The sequence below is a fragment of the Xiphophorus maculatus genome, chromosome 9, assembly GCF_002775205.1.
Source record: "Xiphophorus maculatus strain JP 163 A chromosome 9, X_maculatus-5.0-male, whole genome shotgun sequence".
NCBI classification, from domain to species: Eukaryota; Metazoa; Chordata; class Actinopteri; order Cyprinodontiformes; family Poeciliidae; genus Xiphophorus; species Xiphophorus maculatus.
Window position 1 is genome coordinate 16551275 of NC_036451.1, and position 22679 is coordinate 16573953.

A 22679-nucleotide genomic window follows, 5' to 3' on the forward strand; every position below is an offset into this window, starting at 1 on the left:
ATGATTAGTTGTTGATTTTATGTATTTATTTTTAGAGTAACGCCTTTCTGGTGCGGGAAGTGGACGTGGAAAAGGTGTCGACGTTTGAAGAGCCGTACATCAGTGCGATAAAGACGCTTTGGACCGATCCCGGGATCAAGGAGGCTTACGATCGTAGGAGAGAGTACCAGCTCTCTGATTCAACCAAATAGTATGTCTGTGTGCTATGTACTGTAATTAATTACACTTTTTCGGACAGTTCTGGAAGGAGGGAAAACATTTATGGCAGATGAGAGAAACTAAAAATGGCTTTTATTTGAATCAAATGTAAATTAGCCTCATTTGGCTCTGTTAGAAAGATCTAAGTTTGGAAAAAAGACTCATCTTATTCATAGTTGGATTGCAATATCTATACAAGTGAAATAATCATCTAAGTAATTCTTATGTGTCCGTTCTGAATGACAGCAGTTCTTGTTGAAGTCGACTGGAATCGGCCTGTAATGTTGACACGGATTAGTTTGTCCACATCTGCGCTTGTGTCATATGTTCCCTGCATTCTCGCAGTTACCTTGAGGGATTAGGACGAATAGCGGCACCAGAGTATGTGCCCAGCCAGCAGGATGTGCTGCGGGTTCGAGTGCCCACCACTGGCATCCATGAAATACCCATTTGACCTGGAGAATATTCTATTCAGGTACTGGTTCCTAGTGCTGCCAGTAAAGGCCGACGAACTGTAAAACGGCTGGTGAGCCAATGGGAAACTTTACCAGCTTCTCCATCCACCCTCCACTGCAGGGACAGGCTCGACATTAACAAATTCCCAATGGTGGCTCCAAAAGACTGTCTGTAAAAATTAGCAGGCAAGATCAATTAATTGGTTGGTCTTTGGGAGCTGCCATCAAAGATAAAGCCGTATTTCTTAGGAAGTGGAACTCTAACTCCTTATCCTGTTGAAAATGGTCCTCTGTCAGTATATCTGAACTCACATTTTAAGGTGTTTAATCTGCTGTGATGCTTTACTCTTTTTCCTTTCTCTCTCTTGTTTTTATTTCCACTTTCTTTCTTCCTACAGCTATTTAAGTGATCTGGGTCGTATCTCCGACGCGTCCTATCTACCAACCCAACAGGACGTACTTAGGGTTCGAGTCCCAACCACTGGGATTATAGAATACCCTTTCGACTTGCAAAGCATCATTTTCAGGTAGAAGACAACGTTCACTTTGAATTTCATCACATTTAATAACAGAAAACTACAGTCTCTCCACAACTATGAATGATATTGTGTAGACTAGACAGTGAAGATTTAATAAGAATTTTAACCAATATAACTTTTGGTAAAATTGGTATAACATTTTAAAGTTTTTTAAGGCACAATGATGCACTTCTTCTAAACCAATAAACCTTTAACTATTGTAGATAAGATACCTACGACTAACATCTACCTCACTTTGAAAGAGAGATCTGATCAAAATAAATCCTTTCTGGTTCATTTAGCAACACTTTTGTTAAATAAGGTAGTTACAAATACAGCATTTCTACTGACTCGGTTGCCATGTTCCCGGGCTTTTTCAGAGCCGCTGCAATACTGACTGCTACAGGAAATCCTTCCTGCCCACTGCCATCAGGGTCTATATCAACTTTTTGAAGAACCATGAATTAATGAGTTACAGCATAATTTATTCTCCGTTTGAGATTAATAAAAAATGTTTGAATTGAATTTACAGTTTGGTTCATCTGATTACTTATTTTTGGATATTGTAATTTCATTGTGTTAAGAGTTTCTTGTTGGTGGAATGGTGAATTCTGATGCCGATCTTTGAAGGTTTGTGTCTAATTAATGCATTGAAGATGAGGAATGTCAGAGAAAGCAGAATAATAGTTGGGAAGCAGGAGGCCTGACCAGAATAGAGCCAAAATCTGGACTGTGTTTGTTTTATGCATCCTAATCACTTGGCTGTCTTGTTTGTGCCAAATATAAAAAAAAAAAAAGAAAAATTGGATAACCAAACTTTAATCGCTAAATTGATCAAATAATCAAGTCTACATAGAGAAATAAGTGAATTTCTCAATAAGAAATGTTTTAAAGTTTAGGGCGCATCATAGGAGCTAATATGGCTCACATTTTTTATGTTTTTCTTGGGAGTAACTTCCTTTTTTTTTTTTTTTTTGAAGGAGGAAGGGAAGAAGAGCGATTGCAAATCGATAGGAAGCAATCGTGTCAGACCCCTCCCACGTTCGGCACAGCTAGAAATAACTCTGGTCGCAATAAGGCTGCGTTCAAGAGGTTTCCAGCAACCTCGCTGCAGCTTAGCCGACAGGCTCTTCTCTGCTCGACTGTGCTGCCGTTGGCGGTGAATCTCTGAATACTCTCAATGACATCAGTTTTGTGCTGTAGGCTTTGAGGATTTAGATTGAGGTGGGTTTTAATGGGAGAAAGGAGTTGATTCAGATTTAATATTAGAGATTTATTAGTGATGTGTTGTCACATTCTTGCTGTTAATTACACGGCTGGTTTGATGCATGATGAGGTGTTCTTTAGCTGATGCATAGCTAGAAGAATAACACTCCCTGTGGGTCTAAACTGGCTCTGCTTGCAATTGACTGAAATGGTTGCAATTGTTTCGACAAGAATCTCCATTAGGATGGCTTCCTTCATTCTTAATTAGCGTTAAACGTAACAGAACATGTGGTTTGGCTAACATAGGGGAGCTTATGGAGCTAAGTAGGTCACTTGTCATTTCTCGAGGCGGTAACGGAGGTCTTCTATGAAGGGGTTTTATTTTTGGGCTGACTTTTGGAGGAACTTGATTTTATCTGTACTGTTGCTTTTTCTGGTCAGTTTACCTTTTATAGTTTGATGGTGCAAACGGTGAGTTTTAGCTTAGTACCCCATAATAAAAGGGGAGTTATTATATAAAATTTACATATTTCTTTTAGCCTAATATATAAAAAAAAATTTGAAGCCATGTTTTATATAGATGGAATATTTATTATGAAGGTAATATAGTTACTTAATTGTGCTATTAAATGACACTATGTACACGGAAAACGCATAATAATCCCCTTTAAAGGAAAAAGATAGCTTTTTGCTACTTTGTTTGATTTTATAAAAACCAGTAGTTCATGTTAGAAGTCCTTTCACTTGGTTTCACTTTAAAAGATGCATTAAAGCAATATCTAAAACAAATACGTACTACAAAGTAACCCGAGTCGAGGAGTGCTGCATTATAATCAAAATTTAAACATGTTTTAAAATCTATAAGTGTTGCTTTCTGTTGCATGTATATACACTTTTTATGTCTATGTTGCTAGTTTTTCTTAATCCAAGGGAGGATTTGCTCTGTCCACACTATTTTATTTCAGAGATTCTGGTCATTATTTTTGTTTATCTTCATTATTAAAACAGGATGTTTGGTTTGCAGGATTCATATGATACTGGGTTTTGAAATCAGGGATTTGTAGTGATGTTCTCATAATGTGGTCACCTGTCTACTAATGAGTAAAAAAAATTCAACTTAACTCAGTTTTCTTCCAAAAATCCAACCCCTATATTCTGATTTAACCCTAATTATTTACTAAATTGTTTCACTGGGTTCTCTCTTATAACACTTTTCAATCATTCCTGTCACCTCTGAGCATTATTATATTAAATTGCTCAATAAGAGACACGGCATTCTGCATTTCAAATGTTTCAATTTACTAAAACAATTTATTATCTACTATTTTACTATCGGAGCCTTATTAATGACATCTAGACATAGAATTGATTGTAATTCTGTGTCATGTGTTTCCATTTGATCTACCCCATCCTCTTCTATCAGGATGGTGGATGTTGGGGGTCAGAGGTCAGAGAGGAGGAAGTGGATCCATTGCTTTGAGAACGTCACCTCTATCATGTTTCTGGTGGCGCTCAGCGAGTACGACCAGGTTCTGGTGGAGTCCGACAATGAGGTAAAACATCAACGCTCCCTTTTTTCACAGCTGCTCTGGATTTTTTGATTTTTTTTTTCTTGCAGTAAAATTTTTAAATTAAATCCTATTCATATATTTCATAAGATAATCACAAAATGGGGCCATTAAAAAAACTAAAAACTTCAACCCTGTCTAATTTAATCTAATATATAAATTTAGATGTTTTTTTGAAAAGCTGAATGGTTTGTTAGTGAACATTTATGAAAAAATGGCATTATGAAGACCAAGAAACGCATTAGGAAAGTCAGACCGAGAGTTGAAAGGATGTTTATTCCAGGGTATGTTTCAAAAATGATACAACATTCTTGGAAGATCCATTAGGGATTCTAGGGCGATACAGTTGCTTAAAAAGACCGCAAATAAGTTGCAAATACTTCCTTTTTTAATCATATTTTTTTTATTTTTATCAGAATAAATATCACAAGATATTGTGGTAAGATTCTAAATCTATATTCCCCAGATTAAGCTACATCTAGGGCAGTCTTGGAAGAGGAGCTGTTGAAAATGAATGAATAATTTCCATTAGATTTTCTCAACTTTTTTAGTAGCCTTGGCAAGGTTAAATATAATTGCTTATGTTTACCTTATCCAAGAAGATGCACAGATGTTTAATTCATAGAAGGTGGCACAAATGACGGTCACCCAGTAGATGAATTTGTAACTCTGTTTCCTGATAGAACCGTATGGAGGAGAGCAAAGCCCTGTTCAGGACCATCATCACATATCCCTGGTTCCAGAACTCCTCTGTAATTCTGTTCCTCAACAAGAAAGACCTGCTGGAGGAGAAAATCATGTTCTCTCACCTGGTCGACTATTTTCCAGAGTTTGATGGTAATCTGATTACTTCACATTTCACTTTTTTCACATTAGCACAGATTTAGTGTCGCTAAATAAAATGTTCAAGTGATGTGCTCTTTCTCACCTTTGAACTGCTGATGTATCTTTTTTTTCTTTTAGTTTTGAGTGACACCTTGTGGTTGTAATGCGCGCTACAATACAAAATGAATTTTTAAACGTATACGCACATTCTTTCACAGACTCACTGCTGTAATTATCTATATACACATTTATCTAAACTTTTACTTTTGTTCTCTATTATGAATTATATTTATTATAAATAAAATGTTCAAGTGATCTCTTTCTCACCTTTGAACTGCTCGTGTATCTTATTTTTTTTTAGTTTTGAGTGACACCTAGTGGTTGTTGAGTGTGCTACAATACAAACTTTATTTTTAAAGTGCAGTGAACCCTCGTTGTAACGCGGTTCACCTTTCACGGCCTCGCTGCTTCGCGGATTTTTCTGTGCAGTTTTTTTTCCACAGTGCATTGTGTTCTGCGTCCTGATTGGCTGAACAGACTCCGCGCTTCTTCTCTATATACCATAACGTGCCAATAACGTCACGGTCTTTAAATATACGCAATGCAGCTTGGCAAATTTTGGCAAATATTTTTGCCCAGAAGGAAAAAAAAAGCAACAGCAACTACCGATAACTACGTTCTTTTCTCGAAAAAACACACCTGCACCACGGGCTTCAGAAGAAAAAGACACTACAGAGCGGAGTGAAGCAGCAGCGTCACAGTCAGAGGAACAGTGAAATATGCGAGTCACAATTTTTTCCTAGTGTACTTCGTATTGATGATTAAAATGATTATTTTACTGTAGTTATATGTAAGTAAGTGTTCTATTTGTTAAAAAAAAAAAAAAGCTTGGTCCTGAAAACAGTTTTTAATTATGCTGTATAAAAATTGTAAAAAATAAAGGTAACTACTTCACGGATTTCGCCTATCACGGGTTCTTTTTGGAACGCAACCCCCGCAAAAAACGAGGGTTCACTGTATACGCATATTCTTTCACAGACTCGCTGCTGTAAATTATCTCTATGTACACATTTATCTAAACTTTTTACTTTTGTTCTCTATTGCTTTTAAGGCTTTCAAATTGATTCCCATGTTGATTATTTTGCCAAAAATGGACAAAAAGACAAAATTATTTTGTGTCTATGGAAATAAAAAAACATTCAGATTGAGCGTAATCATGAGATGGTTGTTGTTTTCCCAGGTCCTCAGCGGGATGCTCAGGCAGGTCGGGAGTTCATCCTGAAGATGTTTGTGGACTTGAACCCTGACAGTGACAAGATAATCTACTCTCACTTCACGTGTGCCACCGACACAGAGAACATCCGCTTCGTCTTCGCAGCTGTCAAAGACACCATCTTGCAGCTCAATCTCAAAGAGTACAACTTGGTGTGAAGGGAGGATCCGCGAGCGAGGCGCCGGCCTCTCAAGACACACTTGGTGCAGGAATTACCCTCCAGAGACGTACACCTACATGAAACACACTGCTGCACAAAGAGACGAGCAATGCTTCATTCTTTACCAGACCGACGCTTATCCCTTTTTGCTCCTTCTCTTCATGCGGCTGTTTGGTTTGTTGGCAATTTAAAGGTATAATTTTTCTGTTTTGTGATTTTTACTAACTGCTGGTCTTGCACAGTCACAAATGAAACACATTTAAAAAGAACACTTTTGTCCTCTTTTTGGATGCCTCCGGCACACCTCTTGGCTCTCTGTTTGGCTCTTTTTTTTTTTTTTTTTTTTTACACTACATTATCATTTGTTTTTTAGTGTTTGAGGTAGGCAGGAGTGGGAGGGGGCATCTCTGGGTAGAACAAGCCTTTGTGGACAAAGGGCTCCTCATGCATGCTACACACTACAGCATGGGTTTGTGACACCAGGCTGCAGATTACTGGACTCTGCTTATCTGCGAAGGATGACTAATTTTGAAATGGTGCAACTAGGCAATGCTGAGGTGCAGTCAGGTACTTAGTTCCCTGGAACTCCAATTGGTTTTTTTTCTTTTCTTTTTAATCATCCTGATTTCCACCTGAGCAGATAAGCTCTATTGAATGTAAATAAAGTTTTGATGCTGCCCACGCAGAGTGAGGGCTGTTACAAAGATGACTAAATGTTCACTCTTCACTTTAGATATATTCAGAAATGTTAACTTCTTGAGCCTATTATTTCTAATATGTGTCTGTTAATTATGATGAAGATGACTACTCAAAGGAGTACATAAGAAAAAATCTCAATTTGTTTAACTCTCAATTCTGCAAATAGTCAGTGATAACTCTAGTGGTATTTATTACTATTTGAGTTTTCACATTGCCAACTTCAAACTAGCTGGGATCGATCATTAAAAAAAAAAAATGATTATTTTGTCACCAGTATAATGTACATTCTTTAAATGTTCCATATTGAGAAAAGAGATTAAGGATCTGATGTTAAAATCAATTGGGTCAGATCCCCATGTTTCTCAGTGGCATTTTTTAAATGTCAAAGTTTGAATTGGTCATGTAATTGAAATCATGTTCCAGATCACTACCATGGTAAGATGTCAGGGAACTACAGCTTTTAGGTTGCTGATTTAAGCTTCCGTTGGTCCTGAACATTCATGGGGCTTTTTTTTTTTTTTGCCAAAACAAACACACAGTGATCAAATAGGGTATTTTTTTTTATTATTTATCACAGCTCTGTTGACTCAGTATTCCAAATTTTATTTCAGATCATTTTTTTCCAGCTTTGTTAATGGAAAAATTTTTTTATACTGCTGTAAAATATCCAAACTATTTTATGGACAAGTGTTCTATCTTTCTGATGATGCGTCATGTTTAGTTTTTGCGGGTCGGTTTTGACGTAATTGCTGATTGGGGAAAATAGTGTTTCCATGTCAGGTTTGTGCTTTATGCAAATCAAAACAGACAAAAAAAGAAAACTTTATGGTTAAATATTTGCTGTTTTAAAGATTCTTGCAGATTTTTGGGAAAATTTATAAGGATGTGCGTTGGCTATTGGTACAAATCCCATATCGTGTGTTTTTCCGGGTAGCTGTTGAAATACTTCTCTAAGATTTGTGATTGCTATTTTTGTCTTCACAATGTAATTCAGGTGAGTTTTCATAACTTTTTCATCACAAGGGCTACTCCTAGCAGATCTGATTGAGCTCAAATGACTATACAAAAAGAGCTAAAGGTGCAATTGATGACCGGGGTGGGTTGGGGTTTTGGCCGGCTGAACTGAGTTCAGGGAGGAGGAATGGTGTCGCTCCTGTAGGAAGTCTGGCCACAGTCCACTTGTTTAGTTTTTGATTTTAAATGAAAAGGAAGGAGGAGTTTCCTCAAGGTCCGTTTGGTGTCCTACCTGTTGGACGGTACCGTCCAGTAATTCCGATGAGATTCCGCAAAGGTCTTTTTGACCTTCATTGTTTTCCATAACGTGCATTTGCCTTTACATCTGCAGTATTTCCATCTTTGACTTTAACTTTGATCCCTTGTTGGAAGGGCTAAGATAATTTGCTCCTCACACTGTTTAGAAACACAAAGAGCTGGGAGGGTCTTATGAAAGAACAGTTGAGATTTTCTTGTCTTTTATTATTGAGAGTTGGAACCTTCATGAAGTGAAGTTGACTGTACTATGCTTTGTTTTTTTTTTGTTTTGTTTTTTAACCAATTTATGTTGTGAAATACTCGAGGGATGAACATTTTGGCTAATTTTCTAGATTTTTACACAGTCTTGAATAGAGGTCGATTAGAGAATGATTTGATTTAATCATTTTACAAGTTTGGAAAACGGTTAAATCAAAAAACCCAAAAAGACTGTAGAATAAAGATAATATACATTTCAGCGCTTATTCTGTGACATCAAAAGGAAAACTGCTCTGAATATCTGACAAATTAAGGGCTGTTCAATTTCAGATTTAAGGTCTACATAGCACATTTTTAAAATAACTTTTAAGATTAGTAACTATGGCTCTAGAGTCAAGTTAAAACAACCTTAAACAACTTACAGTAAATGCTGCACACTTTAGATGTCTGGAATGTCACCAAAGCTGCTGGAAAAATATAGGAAGTAGGAGTAGTTTGGAAATTTTTCATGAAAAACCCCGAGTGCCACATCCCTCCCCCTCGCTTGTTTTAAAAGATTGGTTCAGAGCTAAAAGTATTTCTTTGGCTCTAGATATTTCCATGCATGATGCTAAAAAAAAAATAATAATAATCATGTTCATAGTTTCTTTCAAAGTTGCAAGTTAATTTGGTGAATGACTAACATAAGCACATAGCAGGCTTTTGCATTGTTTGGAACAACCAGTATGTGTCACTCTGGATGATGATGATTTTGGAGTTTGTAAAGTCCATGACTTTCAGGAAACATGCTGTTCTCCCAAATTTCAGCGTACCACCTCTAAACAATGTGTGTGGCCTGTCCTCCGTTTGATCAGTTGTCACGCAAACTTGGTGGGACTCTGTAAAGATTAAATTGTAGGCTGTCAGATTTCCAACTTCAAAAGGGGCCAGCAGTGAAAGTAACGTGGCTATGACAGTTATCAGAGCAGCTGGGTCACTCCTTTTGAATCCTTTCGCACAGACTGCTACTTTGCTTTGTTCTACATGTGTGAAACATTTTCAGAAGTGGTTTAGTTGACAATCCAGTACAAAGACGGTGCCAAAAACATACATCAAAAATGTTTTTGAATCTGACCCAACACTTTGGTACATTTTATTGATGCGTTTTTTAAAAGATTACCTTTTTTCCCCAGAAGAAGCCTCAGTATTAGTCTATTTATTGAAGTGCTTACCAAGTAAAGGTACTAAACAGGCCCAATATTGGTCAGAGCAGAGAATAAAGAGGAGGATGATTCTGCTTAGTGTTTACATACACCATTTTCCCACCATCCTTTTTTTTTTTTTTGATTGGACTGTGGACTGTCCTGCCACATTGAAGCTACAACACTGCAGTGGGCTTGCATTTGTTAACATAGATGTCCATTCAAGCATTGTTGGTACTTTGCGGTGTGTGTGTGTGTGTGTGTACACAATTGTTTAAGCTTGAGCTCCGTCCTGGTTGGAGGGTTGGACGTACAGTGATTATTATTAAAAGCTATCTTTGCTTCTTGTTCAGTTTTCTTTTATAAGGTTTATACACCTTAACACGTGGACCACTTTAAATAACTTTTTCTTTGTTGTTAAATCAACAGTTAAGTTTGTGTAGTGGTGTACAAATTGAAAGTAATGCTTTTTTTTTTTTTTTTTTAAGTATACCAAATGTAAATTCTGTACAATGTGTGCCAATCCCCTTTCTTTGTAAAGCCAGACTCTTAACAAGTGCCGATGTTGTGAAAAATCAGAGGGCCTGTATAGTTCCACGGCCCACTTTTTAAAGCAAACACTAAGTATATGATTAAGTAACAAGAAAAAATACACTATTATATATTTAAGATTAATTATGAACTGCTGTTTTTAAGATAAGTGTCAATTGATTTGCATGTGTTGTCAGGTTGGGGGAGGATTTGGGTGGGTGACAAACTGTTCTTGCGTCACCCTAGAGAAGGGTGGAAATGGTTATTAATTTACAGTATTTTAGCCATATTTCTCTTTTTGTATGTTTCATTTCAACCATTGTTGCCTGAACCTCATTCAAACATGAAAAATAATGATTTTTACATAGCCTTCTCCTTTTAAATGTTTTCAATTGGAATAAACTATGTTCCTATACTCTCTCCTCTTGCATCTTTGTGCATTTACTGGTGTCACATATTTTACTTTCTGTAGGCATGTCAGGTTTTTAAAGCGATTGCCTGTTTTTTTGTTGTTGTTGTTGTTTCCCCCTCCATTTTTTATACAAGTCTTTTAGTTTGGGTTCATTATCTTGAAGCACAAGCCTGGCCTTTGGAAGCGGGGAAAAAATCACGAGTTTCCTAACTACAGCAGAAATTATGTTTGCCAGTCATCTATAAGCTGGGGTATTCCTTAAAGTATGCAAATGTCATTTTACTTTTAAGATATGGTGCAAAAATAACCCTGCAGTTTTTTCTATTTTTCATATTTTCAGAATTTGCATTGCTTTCTCCATTGTAGTCTGATTCTGACCAGTCTCTAAATACTACATGCACTAACTAAAATGTGAAGGAATAAGAATTAATTGGAGAGAAAATAGGGATGCATTTTATGTTTCAATTCTATAATGAGTGACAGGTCTGCAGACTGACTGATCTAACATCCAGCACTGTGCTGTAATATTTTGTCTTGTTGAAATGAGACGCGATCCATTTCTACAAAACCTGTGGAGGATTCAATAAGAACCATCAACTCGTTTGAGCTTATTGGAAATTTCTGAACCTTCCAACATCTACTTCCACACCCCACCTTGTTTAAAAGAATTTTGATGATCTCGCATTTAGGCAACAGAGCAAAGAACAGCAGCACCACACAGCCCATTTGATGTCTCTGTTTATTCCTAATGTACAAGATGAAGAGGTTTCTTTATATTTTCTGTGTGTTATGCTTTATAATATTTTGGAGATTTGAGTCTTCTGCATTTTGGGACTTTAAGAAAATCAGATTTATCTCTATATCGCTTCCTTCCTCAAAGAAGTGTGGCTGTTATGATGCATTTTCTTTTACATCCCACCTCAATCATTGTTGAACTTTGAGTAAACAGGTTTTACTCAAAGGATAGTAAAGAATGCTGGAGTGTAAAACAAAATTACAGCACCTTAGAAAAGTATTGAAAGCCCCTGAAGTGTCTTCTGTCACCTTACAAACACAGAATTCAATGTTTGTAAATGAAATTGTATGATAAACCAACACAAACTGGAGTATAATAGAAATATATTTTATTCTTAGCAAAGTGACACAAGGTAAAATATAACAATGAGACTGTACAGTAATGGCAAGTTTATTAAAAATACTGCAGTTAAAAGTATCACTCATTTTCAAAGAAAATACAACTGAGAATCGCATAAAATTTAAATGTGCTGCATGTTTGTGATGTAGGAAAGTATGGCACTTTTTTTTCCAAGCCCTCTTGAGTAAATATTTTTGTAGTTTCATTTTGCTGCAGGCACAGCTGCAAGTTTTTGTGTCTATGCCTCAACAGCTTTGCACATCTAGAGACATTTTGCACATTCTTCTGTGCAAAATAGTGGTAGCTCCATCAGATTGAATGAAGAGACGGTGTTTAAGTCACATTCTCTGTTGGATTTATGGCTTGGTTTTGACAGGATCATTCTAATACATTATATACAGCATTTTATTGCATCTGACTGTACATTCAGGGTCCTTGTCCTGCTGGGGTTTGAATGTTTTCCCAAGTCTTGAATTTTTTACAGCCTCAAACAGGATTCATCCATCTTCCTATCAACTCTTCTAAGCGTCCTTGTTCCAGCAACTTTTAGATGCGTCTCTGCTTCAACACACCTAAGTCAAATAATTAGGTAATTATCAGGACTCTGGGTAACGACGGCATATTGAGGAAGTAATTCAGTCATTTGATTCAGCTGAGAAGCTCTGGGACACATTGAAAAGCAGCAGGACTTTGATGACTGGGGTTGAATACCCCTGCTGCAAGGTTTCAAATGTTCACCTACAGCTGATCTCTGAAGGCAACTGACTGCTTTATTTTTTTGTGGTATCCGAGTAAAGGGGTTCAAATATGAAAGATGTCTGCTCTTTAGTGTTTCTCTATTACACAAAATGCATTGGATTTTGTTACTGCGATATGACAGCAAGGCATATGAAGACTCAAATACATGTTGGAGCTAAATTTTAGCCACCATATATATATATATATATATATATATATATATACAGTATATTACCCCACAGAGTTATAGTTGTGTGGTGTAGTGATGGAGTGGGTGCCCAACATACAGAGGCTGTGGTCCTCAACGCAGCCGTCCGGTATTCAATTCCCAACCTTGTGACCTTTGGTGCGTGTCTTTCCCACTTGTTCCTATCTGGTAGCTGTCAATAAAGGCCATTCAAGGGCAAGAAGGGTATTTTTAAAAAGTGCTGAATGAAAATATAAAAGGGAAAGTAATTAAAAGGTTTTAAAAATACATCGGTAAATTGACGATTTCAAATGTGAAGAAAAAATGTTTACTTAAATGAATAATGGAGCAATTATATTACTTCTGATTGTTCTATTCCTGTCATTTATTTAGTGACACTGTACATTTCCTGCCATTTCACTCCTGACGGCGCATCATTCCGTCTTGTCCACTAGGGGCGCTGCTTGCTCATACATCGGCCGACCATGAGGCGGATAGATCCCCGCTGTGTAGATCCGCTCGGCGCTCATCTAGCAGCTCTTATTTCTGTGCGGGGCTGTTCTGTTCTCAGCAGCGTTTCTGCTCTGTCTACATATCCAGCTGCTTCAGCAACCGGACTCACTATTTTTTTGGCTTCACCCTCCGCTGGCCAAATCCACTCCGATTAATATCGAGCGCTGCTCGGTTCAAGGGGGATAAAGACCGAGTTTCAACTCCGGTGGATCTGAGTGGATCCGCCGCTTCAGCGAAATAAGAGATTTGTTTGTTTCTTTAACCGACGGCTTTTTCGGCTGCGTCGGTGCTTAATTAAACTGTGGCATTTAAAAAAAATATATATTTTATAAATCACCTATTTATCAACAGTGGTCGAGTCGAGCTTTGAAGGGGCAACACAAGGCGAGAGAGAGGGGTTTTTTATCCAGACGCCTCCCTCTCTTTCTGTGTATATAACGTTATTAATTTACAGACGCTGAATCGACGCTGCCGCCGCGGAAAGCTCGCAGCGGCGATGAATCATTTTAACTGACAGCTTTTGAAGAATTAGCCAGCTTAGCCAGAGACACGAACTGGAAACCGATGGTGGTTTTCTGCTCACATACGCAGTAAAATACCAGGTTCGGGGAGCAGGCGCGGCTACAGCTGATAACACTACCGACGACTCTGTTTTGTTTTTGGGTTTTTTTTTTCCTCACTAAAGGCTGCAAAGTGCAACACTTGCCGTTCGGCTCGAAAGCTTGTTTTTGTCAAAAGGGGGACCGCTAGCTACCGTTAGCTAGTCGCTCTGCTAACCCTGGACAGCTCCCGAGAAAGGCTGAGCTAGCTTCGGACAAAGGAGCAACGCAGCGGGGAAATTTTATAAACACCGGGCACACAAGTCGTGTTCTGGAGCGACAAACGAGGACCTGACATGATGTTTCCACAATCAAGACACTCAGTAAGCTGTTCAGATTTTAAAAACGTGCTCAGTTGTTCTCTGGTTAAGGCAAATGACGCGTGAAACTTCCTGTAATTAATTAATTGCTATAGATCTGTTCGCTAGCAAGTTCTTTTTAAGTTCTGCAGAACATTTTCGGAGGTTTTGACGTAATAGTTAACGTGTCAATCGCTGCATTGTTAGATTTTACAATTATGTTTTTTTCCAGTCCCCAGTTTTTGTCGGTGACGTTTGTTATAATTTCAGCATGAAATATAAACCCGTTAAAACATTTTGCAAGTATTGAAAATGGCAAACAAGTGCCAAACACAAATGATGGACTGTCATATTTAGGTTCGTCTGTGGATGAGTGGAAAAAAGCGCACGTTTCTGTTCCCCTAAATCTCAGGTTTCCTTGGTAACAGTAATTCAGTTTAGGGCAGGCGTTCATCAGTGGTGTGGGCTATCAGCCCAGTGGTCAAACACTCAGGTTTGGAGCCTGGCAGAGCTGTGTCTTTGTCAAATGTCAAGATATTGGTGGAAAAAGAAAACAAGTCCATGATGGGCTTGTAATGGTAACCAGTATTGACGTATACCAAGGTTTTAAAGAGTTACAGTTACAGCAAATCACTAAAGCAGTGCTGCCCTTTGCTGATGGTCAGCTGGCTGAAAGACAACTCAGACAGGTCACCTAAAACGAAGAGAAATTTGGCATTCCCACTCATGAAGAACGCAATCCAAAAACACATTTTTATTTTTTTTAAAGTCGCTATTGATTTAAACTGCAGTTTGCAAGCTATGTGGACATGCCTGTTATAACGCAGTTGCAGCAACCAAATAACTCAAATAGGTAGCTAATATCTAGTTATGTTATTTTGAGAAGAGCAGAATGATAAAGAGAACATTCTGTGGAATAATTTCTTGACATCGTACAATAATCCTTTGAAATTTGTATCTTTTTGCTTCAATCTGTGAATCAAAACCCAAGGACCAATAAAGGTAGTCTCCCTCGTACTATTTGACTGTAGAGAAATATAACATAGTATAGGAAAAGCCTCTCTGCCCTTATAAGAAAGTAACATTATCATAATTTGACCTCATAAAGAAAATAATACAATTGTTATGGTATTCCTGAATACAACAGTCAACAACAGTATTAATTATTTTGAAAGTCATCATCACAGTTATTCCATCATATTCTGAGAGCTTTTGCATCTTAGCCACTAAAATGATATATAGTGTCCATCAAGGCTAGTTGCAGACCGTCAAAGTATTTCAATGGCAAACGGTAAATTCAATGAAATGACGTATGAAACCAAGCAGTCAGTTGCGTTATCACAAACGGTGTGATGATGATTGCAGTTCAACAAATCATCATTCAACCTTAACTGTACATACTTTACATGTTGTGATTTTAGCAGTATTGGAAATGGCTTTAGTTTTAATAGCAATCAATGTCATTCAGGTCATCTTTCTGTGACAGTCTGCCTTTTTCTGGTACAAATGCCACAGAGAACTATTCTAGCTTTTTATAGTTTTTTGCTTTCTTTCAATAGTTCTTTACAACTGATGAGGTAAATGTTGTTTAAGACATTCAAACCTAGAAGTCTTGTGGCATGAATTATTCGCTGCACAGTGGGGATGATCTTGCTGGGAAATGTCAGAGTTGGTAGCAGGATTTTAGGATTATAGTTTGGTTCATCAGATTTAATTAAATACTTGTACAGCTGTGGCCAGAAAGTAAGTGCACCCTCTTTCATGTGAAGACAATGCACATCAAGGAATAATAATAAAAACACAACATGGATGAACAAACTAGAAAACCACACTGCCATTGTTGACATAGAGCGTATCAAGATGCAGGAATTGCTTCTGCCTTTTGCATTGCAATAGCTCAAGCCTTTTTACATTGTCTCTTTTTCGCTCTTCTTCTCTTTACCTTTGGAGCGGTTTCTTTGCAGTCTGAAAATGTTGTAGAAATTGCCTGAGGGGGACAACATGCACCGAAGCAAATGTCCACAGCATTTGTTCCAGACTTCTTGCAGACCTTTCCATCTGCCCCACAGGCAAACTACCCCACAAATCAGTGAGTGAGAAAATTTGCAAGCACAATTCTTGTGGCCTTTGCCACAGTTATGCATGCATACTCACAGAAATTTGTGCTGTAGTGTTTTCTGCTGACCCATTTGTTGTTTTACACTCCCTGCAATTTTGTGTTAATAAAGACACACTGTCAAATGTTAAAACAAAAGGAGGAAACCTCACAGACTGATCTCAAAGTGTAGTAGAGAAAGTACAGCTATCTTATGTTGTACTCTGTGCATGATGTACTGCCTCCTGTGAACTCCAGTCAGCTACTCACTCACACCCCCACACTCCCCTATCCTTCGGATTTCCAGCTGTGAAAGCTCATCGCCAACTGACGAATACCCTGCTGTGTGGTACATTGTGAAGAGCAAGTGTAGACTTAGTCTGGAGCAATCTCTCAACCCATGAAAAACTGAAAACCACTTTGTGCCACAGCATTTCAGTCGGATTGATACCGCGACTTTTACTTTCGCCATTACAGCATTTTGTTTTCTCTTTTTCTGTCATTGTGTTGTGGATTTGCTACTGTTGTTCTGTTAGCCAAATCCATAGCATTTTACTCCAGAATACTCTGGTATACAATTTATAGCTGACTCTGAGACTTCGTTGTGCCGAGACCTGCTGTAAACTGACAAATCTACAAGCTGACTCCTTGTATTTTTCATGGACAAGAGGCTTTTTGCTGTCAAATTTCAAAACGATTGATAGGGACTGTCATTGCTTGATTCACACACTTGATTCAGATTTTAGCAACTGAAAATGCAGAAGGCCACCGAGAGTAATAAGGAGATCCTGATGGGTTTAAAGAAAGTGATGCGTGAGGAAAATTAGGATTAATCACAACTGAAATCAATGTTGCAATTGACAGCAATAATGTTACAGTTATCAGTTTTCCATCCTGTTGCAAAAGGCTTTTAATTTCCCCTAGATGGGGTCACATTTGCAGCTTTTGGTTGGAAGTATTGTGATGGTGTGGGGCCTTTATCTGCCTCTGGAATCAGGTCTTGTCATAATTGGAGGCAATCTCAATGCATAAAGTGATCAAGATGGATTTCTGTAAACGGTAGCAATTACATTTGGTCTGCAGTCTGGGACTGTTCAGTATTTTTTGATATTTCCATTTCTCTATTGTCAACATCAAATTGCGGTAATGGTGAAGACCAATTTATTTACATGTCATGCAAGTGAATTATGTCCACTTTCATGACAGTTTGAATTGTGTAAAAAAAATTAATATCTGGCATAAGAGTGTGACCAGCAATGTATAAGATATTTTTGCTTTAGTGGGATATATTTTCTGTTCTGTTTTCCAACCATTCCAACTTGTTATAGATTTTTTATTTTTTTTGGTTGAAACTGGTTGAGTCCCTCCCCAATTTTGCTAAAACCTCAGTCAACTTTTCTGAGGTGAAACAGCTGGCTTACTCCACTCCTGCTTGAATTTCATTTTCTTATAATCCAACTGAGTGCTGTTGTGCTGCTTGATTTGAGCATTAGGACCCCAGGACTCAGGATTAAATGTGAGGTTTGGGAATTCAGCGGGCCTTTTCTCCAGAGTTACAGCTGCCTCAGTTTTACTCAGAAATATGGCTTGTCAACTTCCGCTGTGGCTTCGCACTTAAATATGCAGTACACACGGTACTTGAGTTTTTGACATTACATATTGCCTTTACCCGACTGCTTTGGTTTAAAGATGGGGGGAAAAATGATGATGCATACTTAGATATGTGTGTAAAACAAATGAAAAGCAAGAGAAAGAAGTGATGATAGACTGTGTACTAATCTGAACCCTCATTCTCCCGTCAAATCTGCTCTATTTTATAATCTTTAGGTTACAGTACTTTTAAACCATAGACATTAGTCATGTCCATCATCGGGTACTTGTAAAAGCAACCCGGTACTACAAACTAAACCAAGTCTGTGCTCGACTTTCCTCCTGTGCTGCTACTTTCTCTCATGTGTGGTGAGGTGGAACCATTTGGAAATTTTCCACAAAAAATAGTTTTACTTAACAAACCCCACAGCCATGTATCCTGGGCATGTGCGTTTTCACACCTGCAAACTACTTCACACCTCCGTGGGGTTTGCTTCGGAAAAGTTTCACTTCGACACAAACGCTTTTTGAAACCAGGTCTCAGAGACTTTGATCACTGGAGACGTGGAAAGGCACGCCTGGATTTAAACAAAAATGTTACTGTTTTACTAAACAGTAAGCCACGTAAGTGACTTGAGTATATAACTCACCTTGGTTTATTTGCCGTGTTGGTAGGGATGCTGACCTGTTTGGATGGTTGTGAAATATTGATTAGTTGATGCATGAAGAAAAGACAATAAAGCAGAAACATATTTACTCACAATGCATTCTGGAGTATTCACACACATTGTCACACACGTCATTCTACTTACTTTTTTTTATACTTGGGAGCTAGTTGGATATAGGTTATTTACCAGCATTTATTTTCTTATGCAAAATCTAAAAAAATACATACAAGTGAATTCAGAAAGAGAAAGCATACTTGCTCTGCAGCTTTTTGCAGGGACTCAGGTTTCCATTCTCCCTTTATGTGCACATTTGAATCCCTCGCCATGGCCACAGTTCATTGATTTAAGAGATGGGGAGAAAGGGGAGGGGCGGGGTGGGGGGGACATCACTTGATTGTGGCACATTGCCTGACCCAGTTGACAATGTTTGGCATATTGTTTTGGTGTTGATTAATCCTAATGCAGCTTCAACAAAGCTGGGCTGTGGCGTGAAAGTGGAACAACATGAAAGCTCAGTGCCAGAGCGCGAGAGCAGCACAAGTAATACGGAGGGGAAATCTCTCAGGTCCCCTGAGCTCATGCTCAACTGCAGAGATGGCCACAGGTTGTACGCACACACACATACCACCCCCTCCTTTTCCTCCTCCTCCTTGTCTCCTTTATCACCCGTTTCCTCCCAGATCTTCTGTAGTGGTGGGAGGGACAGGGGCAGAGGGTGCACAGGCATTATTAAGCCCACTTGAATTAACAGAACAGCCCCCAGCCTTTCCTCTAAAGCCTCCAGCTGGGGGGAGCTTAATCTCCATGGTCCCCTGTCTCGTCCATTAAACAAACTCCCCCGCCCCTTTCCCATCACTCTGCAGCACACACACACACACACACTTTTGTGTGTGTCTGCGTGAATAATAAGCCATGCTGTATGTGTCTGGTTTATTTGGAGAGCTGGACATTTGCGTGCACACGCATACACAGAATAATGAGAGAACGCAAGAGCCCCCAAATATTAACTGTAGCTCTCCTTTCTGCATGTAATTATTGCTTTCATACATGCTTAGAAAAAAAAGGGGGTTTTTTTTCGGCACACACATTCTCACCAGCCTCAAGGGTCTTATCTGCTTTTTGTATCTCGGGGAACAAATTGAATGTGGGTCTTGACACACGCGGGCCAGCAGATGTCTGGGTTGTTGAGGTTAGGCCAGCTGATTAGCATGACAAACACAGCCTTGCAGCCCCCCCTGCCCCCCGACACTCAACCCCACTACACAACCAACCTGCGGGGGGCCATGCTTCAAGAGTGGCCCAGTCGAGGGCACAGGTCACAGGTGATGTTGATTTTTGTGAAGGGCCACAGCACGTGATTGTCAGAAGACTTTAGTTTGGGTTGGGTTTAGCGTAGGGTGGAGGCTGGTACAATCCTTTTCTTGTCAAGCACATGTGATTTGGACTCAGGTATTCACAAAAAATACCTGAGTCCAGGTTTTTTCTGCTTTCAGAATCACCATCAACAATTGCTTTCAAGTTGAATATACATATTGTGTCAAAGTAAAAGAACTAATATTTGTACAATTTCATTTAGCTTTCTTTTCACATCTTTTCTGTACCGATGTATATGATGTGTACATATTCAACATAACATGCCTATAACTGGTAAAAACTGGGGTCATGGTATGATGCATTTATAAAAAAATTAATTGTTCTAATAGCTATATTTAATATGCAAAAAGAACAGCAAGGATTGAGTTCCCTGGTTTAAAATGAGAATTTGATGCTTACTAGCACATGAAATGGCTAGCAGAGCTAAAATGAGCTCATATGGTGGATGAAGATGTACAATTTCTCAGGTCTATTTAACTATTTTTATGTTCTGTTGTGAATAAAAAAAATTGTCTCATTTGATTTGATTTGAAAGTGCTCCATTTTTTTTTGCTGACGTTTAAAGAACATCCCAATTTTCTGGAATTCAGTGTTGTACTATAATCACCTTACATCAGTAGTTGTGAGGCACAGCTGCAAGCCGTGCATTTACGGCTGCTCACACGGGTCCATAAAACGATTTCCCATCACTACTTAGCATCTATCTTCAATGCCCTAAGGGGCACAAACAACAAAGATTTTAAGCTGTAGCAGATTAGGTCTGGTCTGTACATGCTGTGTTACATCACAGTACTTGATAAACACATTTTTCTCAGCTAATTGGAGGACAATTTATAGTGGACATTTACACATTTTACAAACACTAATTGTATTAAATTTCATTTTTGCTGTTAATTTTAGTTTATCAGACTTTGTAGTTATTAAATATGTGCCTCTGTTGGGGGGGACTGCGCCCTATCTTGCATCCTCAAGTGCACCATTGAAAATGGGTGAATTCACTTGATTTGTATTGTCACCTCAGTGCTCAAGTCTAAAGGCCTTTAATACTCGCAGCTTTTCCAAAGTCCTTTAATTCAATATTAAAATCCTATATAAATCAGACGTATAAAATCCCACGTATAAAATCCTAACTAAAATATTATTGAGATTTGAGAGATAGAAAAGGCTGGTTTTTACTGTACAAAATGTACATATTGGTATTCACAATGTTCGGTCCAGAATTAAGTAGGACTTTTGTTTTTCATTTCATTTTTTTCATTCTAAATTTGAATTTACACATTTGACATCTTAGGCCAATTTTCTACAGAACCTAATTTTATTTTTCCTACAGAAAACATGTAAAAAAAACCCCCCATATTTCCACTGATTGGTATCATGTTTTTTATTATCTTTTAAGTATACAGGTATATTAAGGAGACTGAGCCCTTATTATCTCTCTCATAAAGACTATCTAGATCTGTGTCAGAGTGGACTTTAATAATTTTTCTTTTTTTTCATTTATTTAAAATAGGAATGGTTTCTGATCCTGGCATCTTTGGGTGTCTTCATTTTCTATTCACATTTAGCTAGTGTGTCTTTCCATGCTTAGTTTAAAACTGTTTGGGGGGGGGGAGCTGACTGGTTGAATTGATATGTTTGCATGCATGTTGTGCAATTAGGAGTCCACCAGATTGTGTGTTTTGTGTGGGAGGGAACTCAGAGGAACTGAATCAGTATTCAGGAAAAGATTCCTTGAAGGGGAATGTGGGAGGTAGAAAGAAAAGAGGCTGCTGGGAGGACGGGTCAACCCCTCTCCTGTGGAGAACGGTGTGATGGGCTGTAACAAAGCAGCTCAACGGGAGGTGGCTTGATTGGCTGCGTCATTCCAAAGTAGAAAAGACCTGCTAGACCACGAGACCTTTCAAGCTGAGAGGTAGTTGCTTCGTTTGGTGCCTGTAAGGAATGAGGTCACGTATAAAAGAATATTATATTAACCCAACTAAAACACCACCTACCATCAGGATTCAATGTTATTTCATTATGCTCAAAAAATTGTCCACTCTTACATAGTACACCGTTTAAACAACAGATTGGTATACTCAATTATGTTTAAGCAGGTTGTCATACCCATTTTGTAGGGTGATCAATTGGTACCACTATTTGAAAACTATTAAGTCAGTCGTGCTTAAAACTGGAGCCTAAAATTTTAAGCTTTACTAATTGTAAGAGCAAGAACAGTAGTGCTGATGCATCGCAAGATGAAACAACAGCTCCCTGCTGTCAAACATATGCAAGCACAGCTTTGGTTGTTTATTTGCTTGTTGCTAACTTTGGGACTAATCTTTTCCTGCCTGTCTTTGCTCTTTTTCTGGCTGTTCTCAGTAATAACCTTGGTTTTTACAAATGGGCATCAATCATCTGCACAAGCTTTGTGGGTGTAATCTTAAAGCCCTCCCTCTGTGAGCCTGCCTTTAATCTCAGCTATGGTCCCCAAAACCACAGTACTGTCAGCCTCACCACTTTCCCCACTCTTGACAAATTGCCTATTTCCCTTGGCTTCGAAATCTCTGCACTTCGTTCCTGTGGTGTGTATGTGTGTTTAGGAGCATGCCTCCCTCACCTTGTGTGTGTCTTTCTTGTGTTTTTTGTGCATAGGTGCATCTGTGTTTGCAGAACATAGTGTTTTAAATACCATGTTTGTGTGTGTTTGTGCTGAGCGCTTGGCTGGCCTTGTGTATGGGTCAAGATAGTTGTGCCGGGAGGGGAGGGAAGGCAAGCAATGCCAATCCTGTGTTTGCAAGGGCACTTCACTTGAAGTGATAAAAGTATAATAATCCCCTTTAAAGCGTCTTAACGAGGTCAAATCTGCTAGACTGCAAGGGGGAGGGAGGTTTCCGTGTGTTGGGGTGTGTATGCATGTGTGTTGTTGGGATAACGCTGCAGAAATGGGGGTAAGCCTCCGCTTGGTTTGTGAGAGATAATAATCAAAATCAAATTCCTGGCCGA

At 38.5% G+C, this 22679-nt stretch overlaps 2 protein-coding genes across 4 annotated transcripts in view; both read left to right on the top strand.

The window, feature by feature from the left end:
- LOC102218075 (guanine nucleotide-binding protein subunit alpha-11-like) overlaps positions 1–10504 on the top strand; it is a 29814-nt gene extending 19310 nt beyond the window's left edge. For both annotated transcript variants that reach the window (XM_005795663.3, XM_023339674.1), the window contains 5 exons: positions 36–190; positions 1052–1180; positions 3801–3930; positions 4629–4782; positions 6011–10504. In XM_005795663.3, coding sequence (XP_005795720.1) covers positions 36–190; positions 1052–1180; positions 3801–3930; positions 4629–4782; positions 6011–6201 — 759 coding nt within the window. In that variant the 3' untranslated portion in view covers positions 6202–10504. The remainder of the gene's footprint in view (positions 1–35; positions 191–1051; positions 1181–3800; positions 3931–4628; positions 4783–6010) is intronic.
- Positions 10505–13057: 2553 nt separating this feature from the next.
- The window catches only part of aes (amino-terminal enhancer of split), a 37941-nt gene continuing 28319 nt past the window's right edge, over positions 13058–22679 (top strand). Inside the window, exon 1 of one of the 2 annotated variants that reach the window (XM_005795662.3) lies at positions 13058–13991. In XM_005795662.3, the coding sequence (XP_005795719.1) occupies positions 13965–13991 (27 nt within the window). In that variant the 5' untranslated portion in view covers positions 13058–13964. The remainder of the gene's footprint in view (positions 13992–22679) is intronic. The other variant, XM_005795661.3, reaches the window with a different exon arrangement.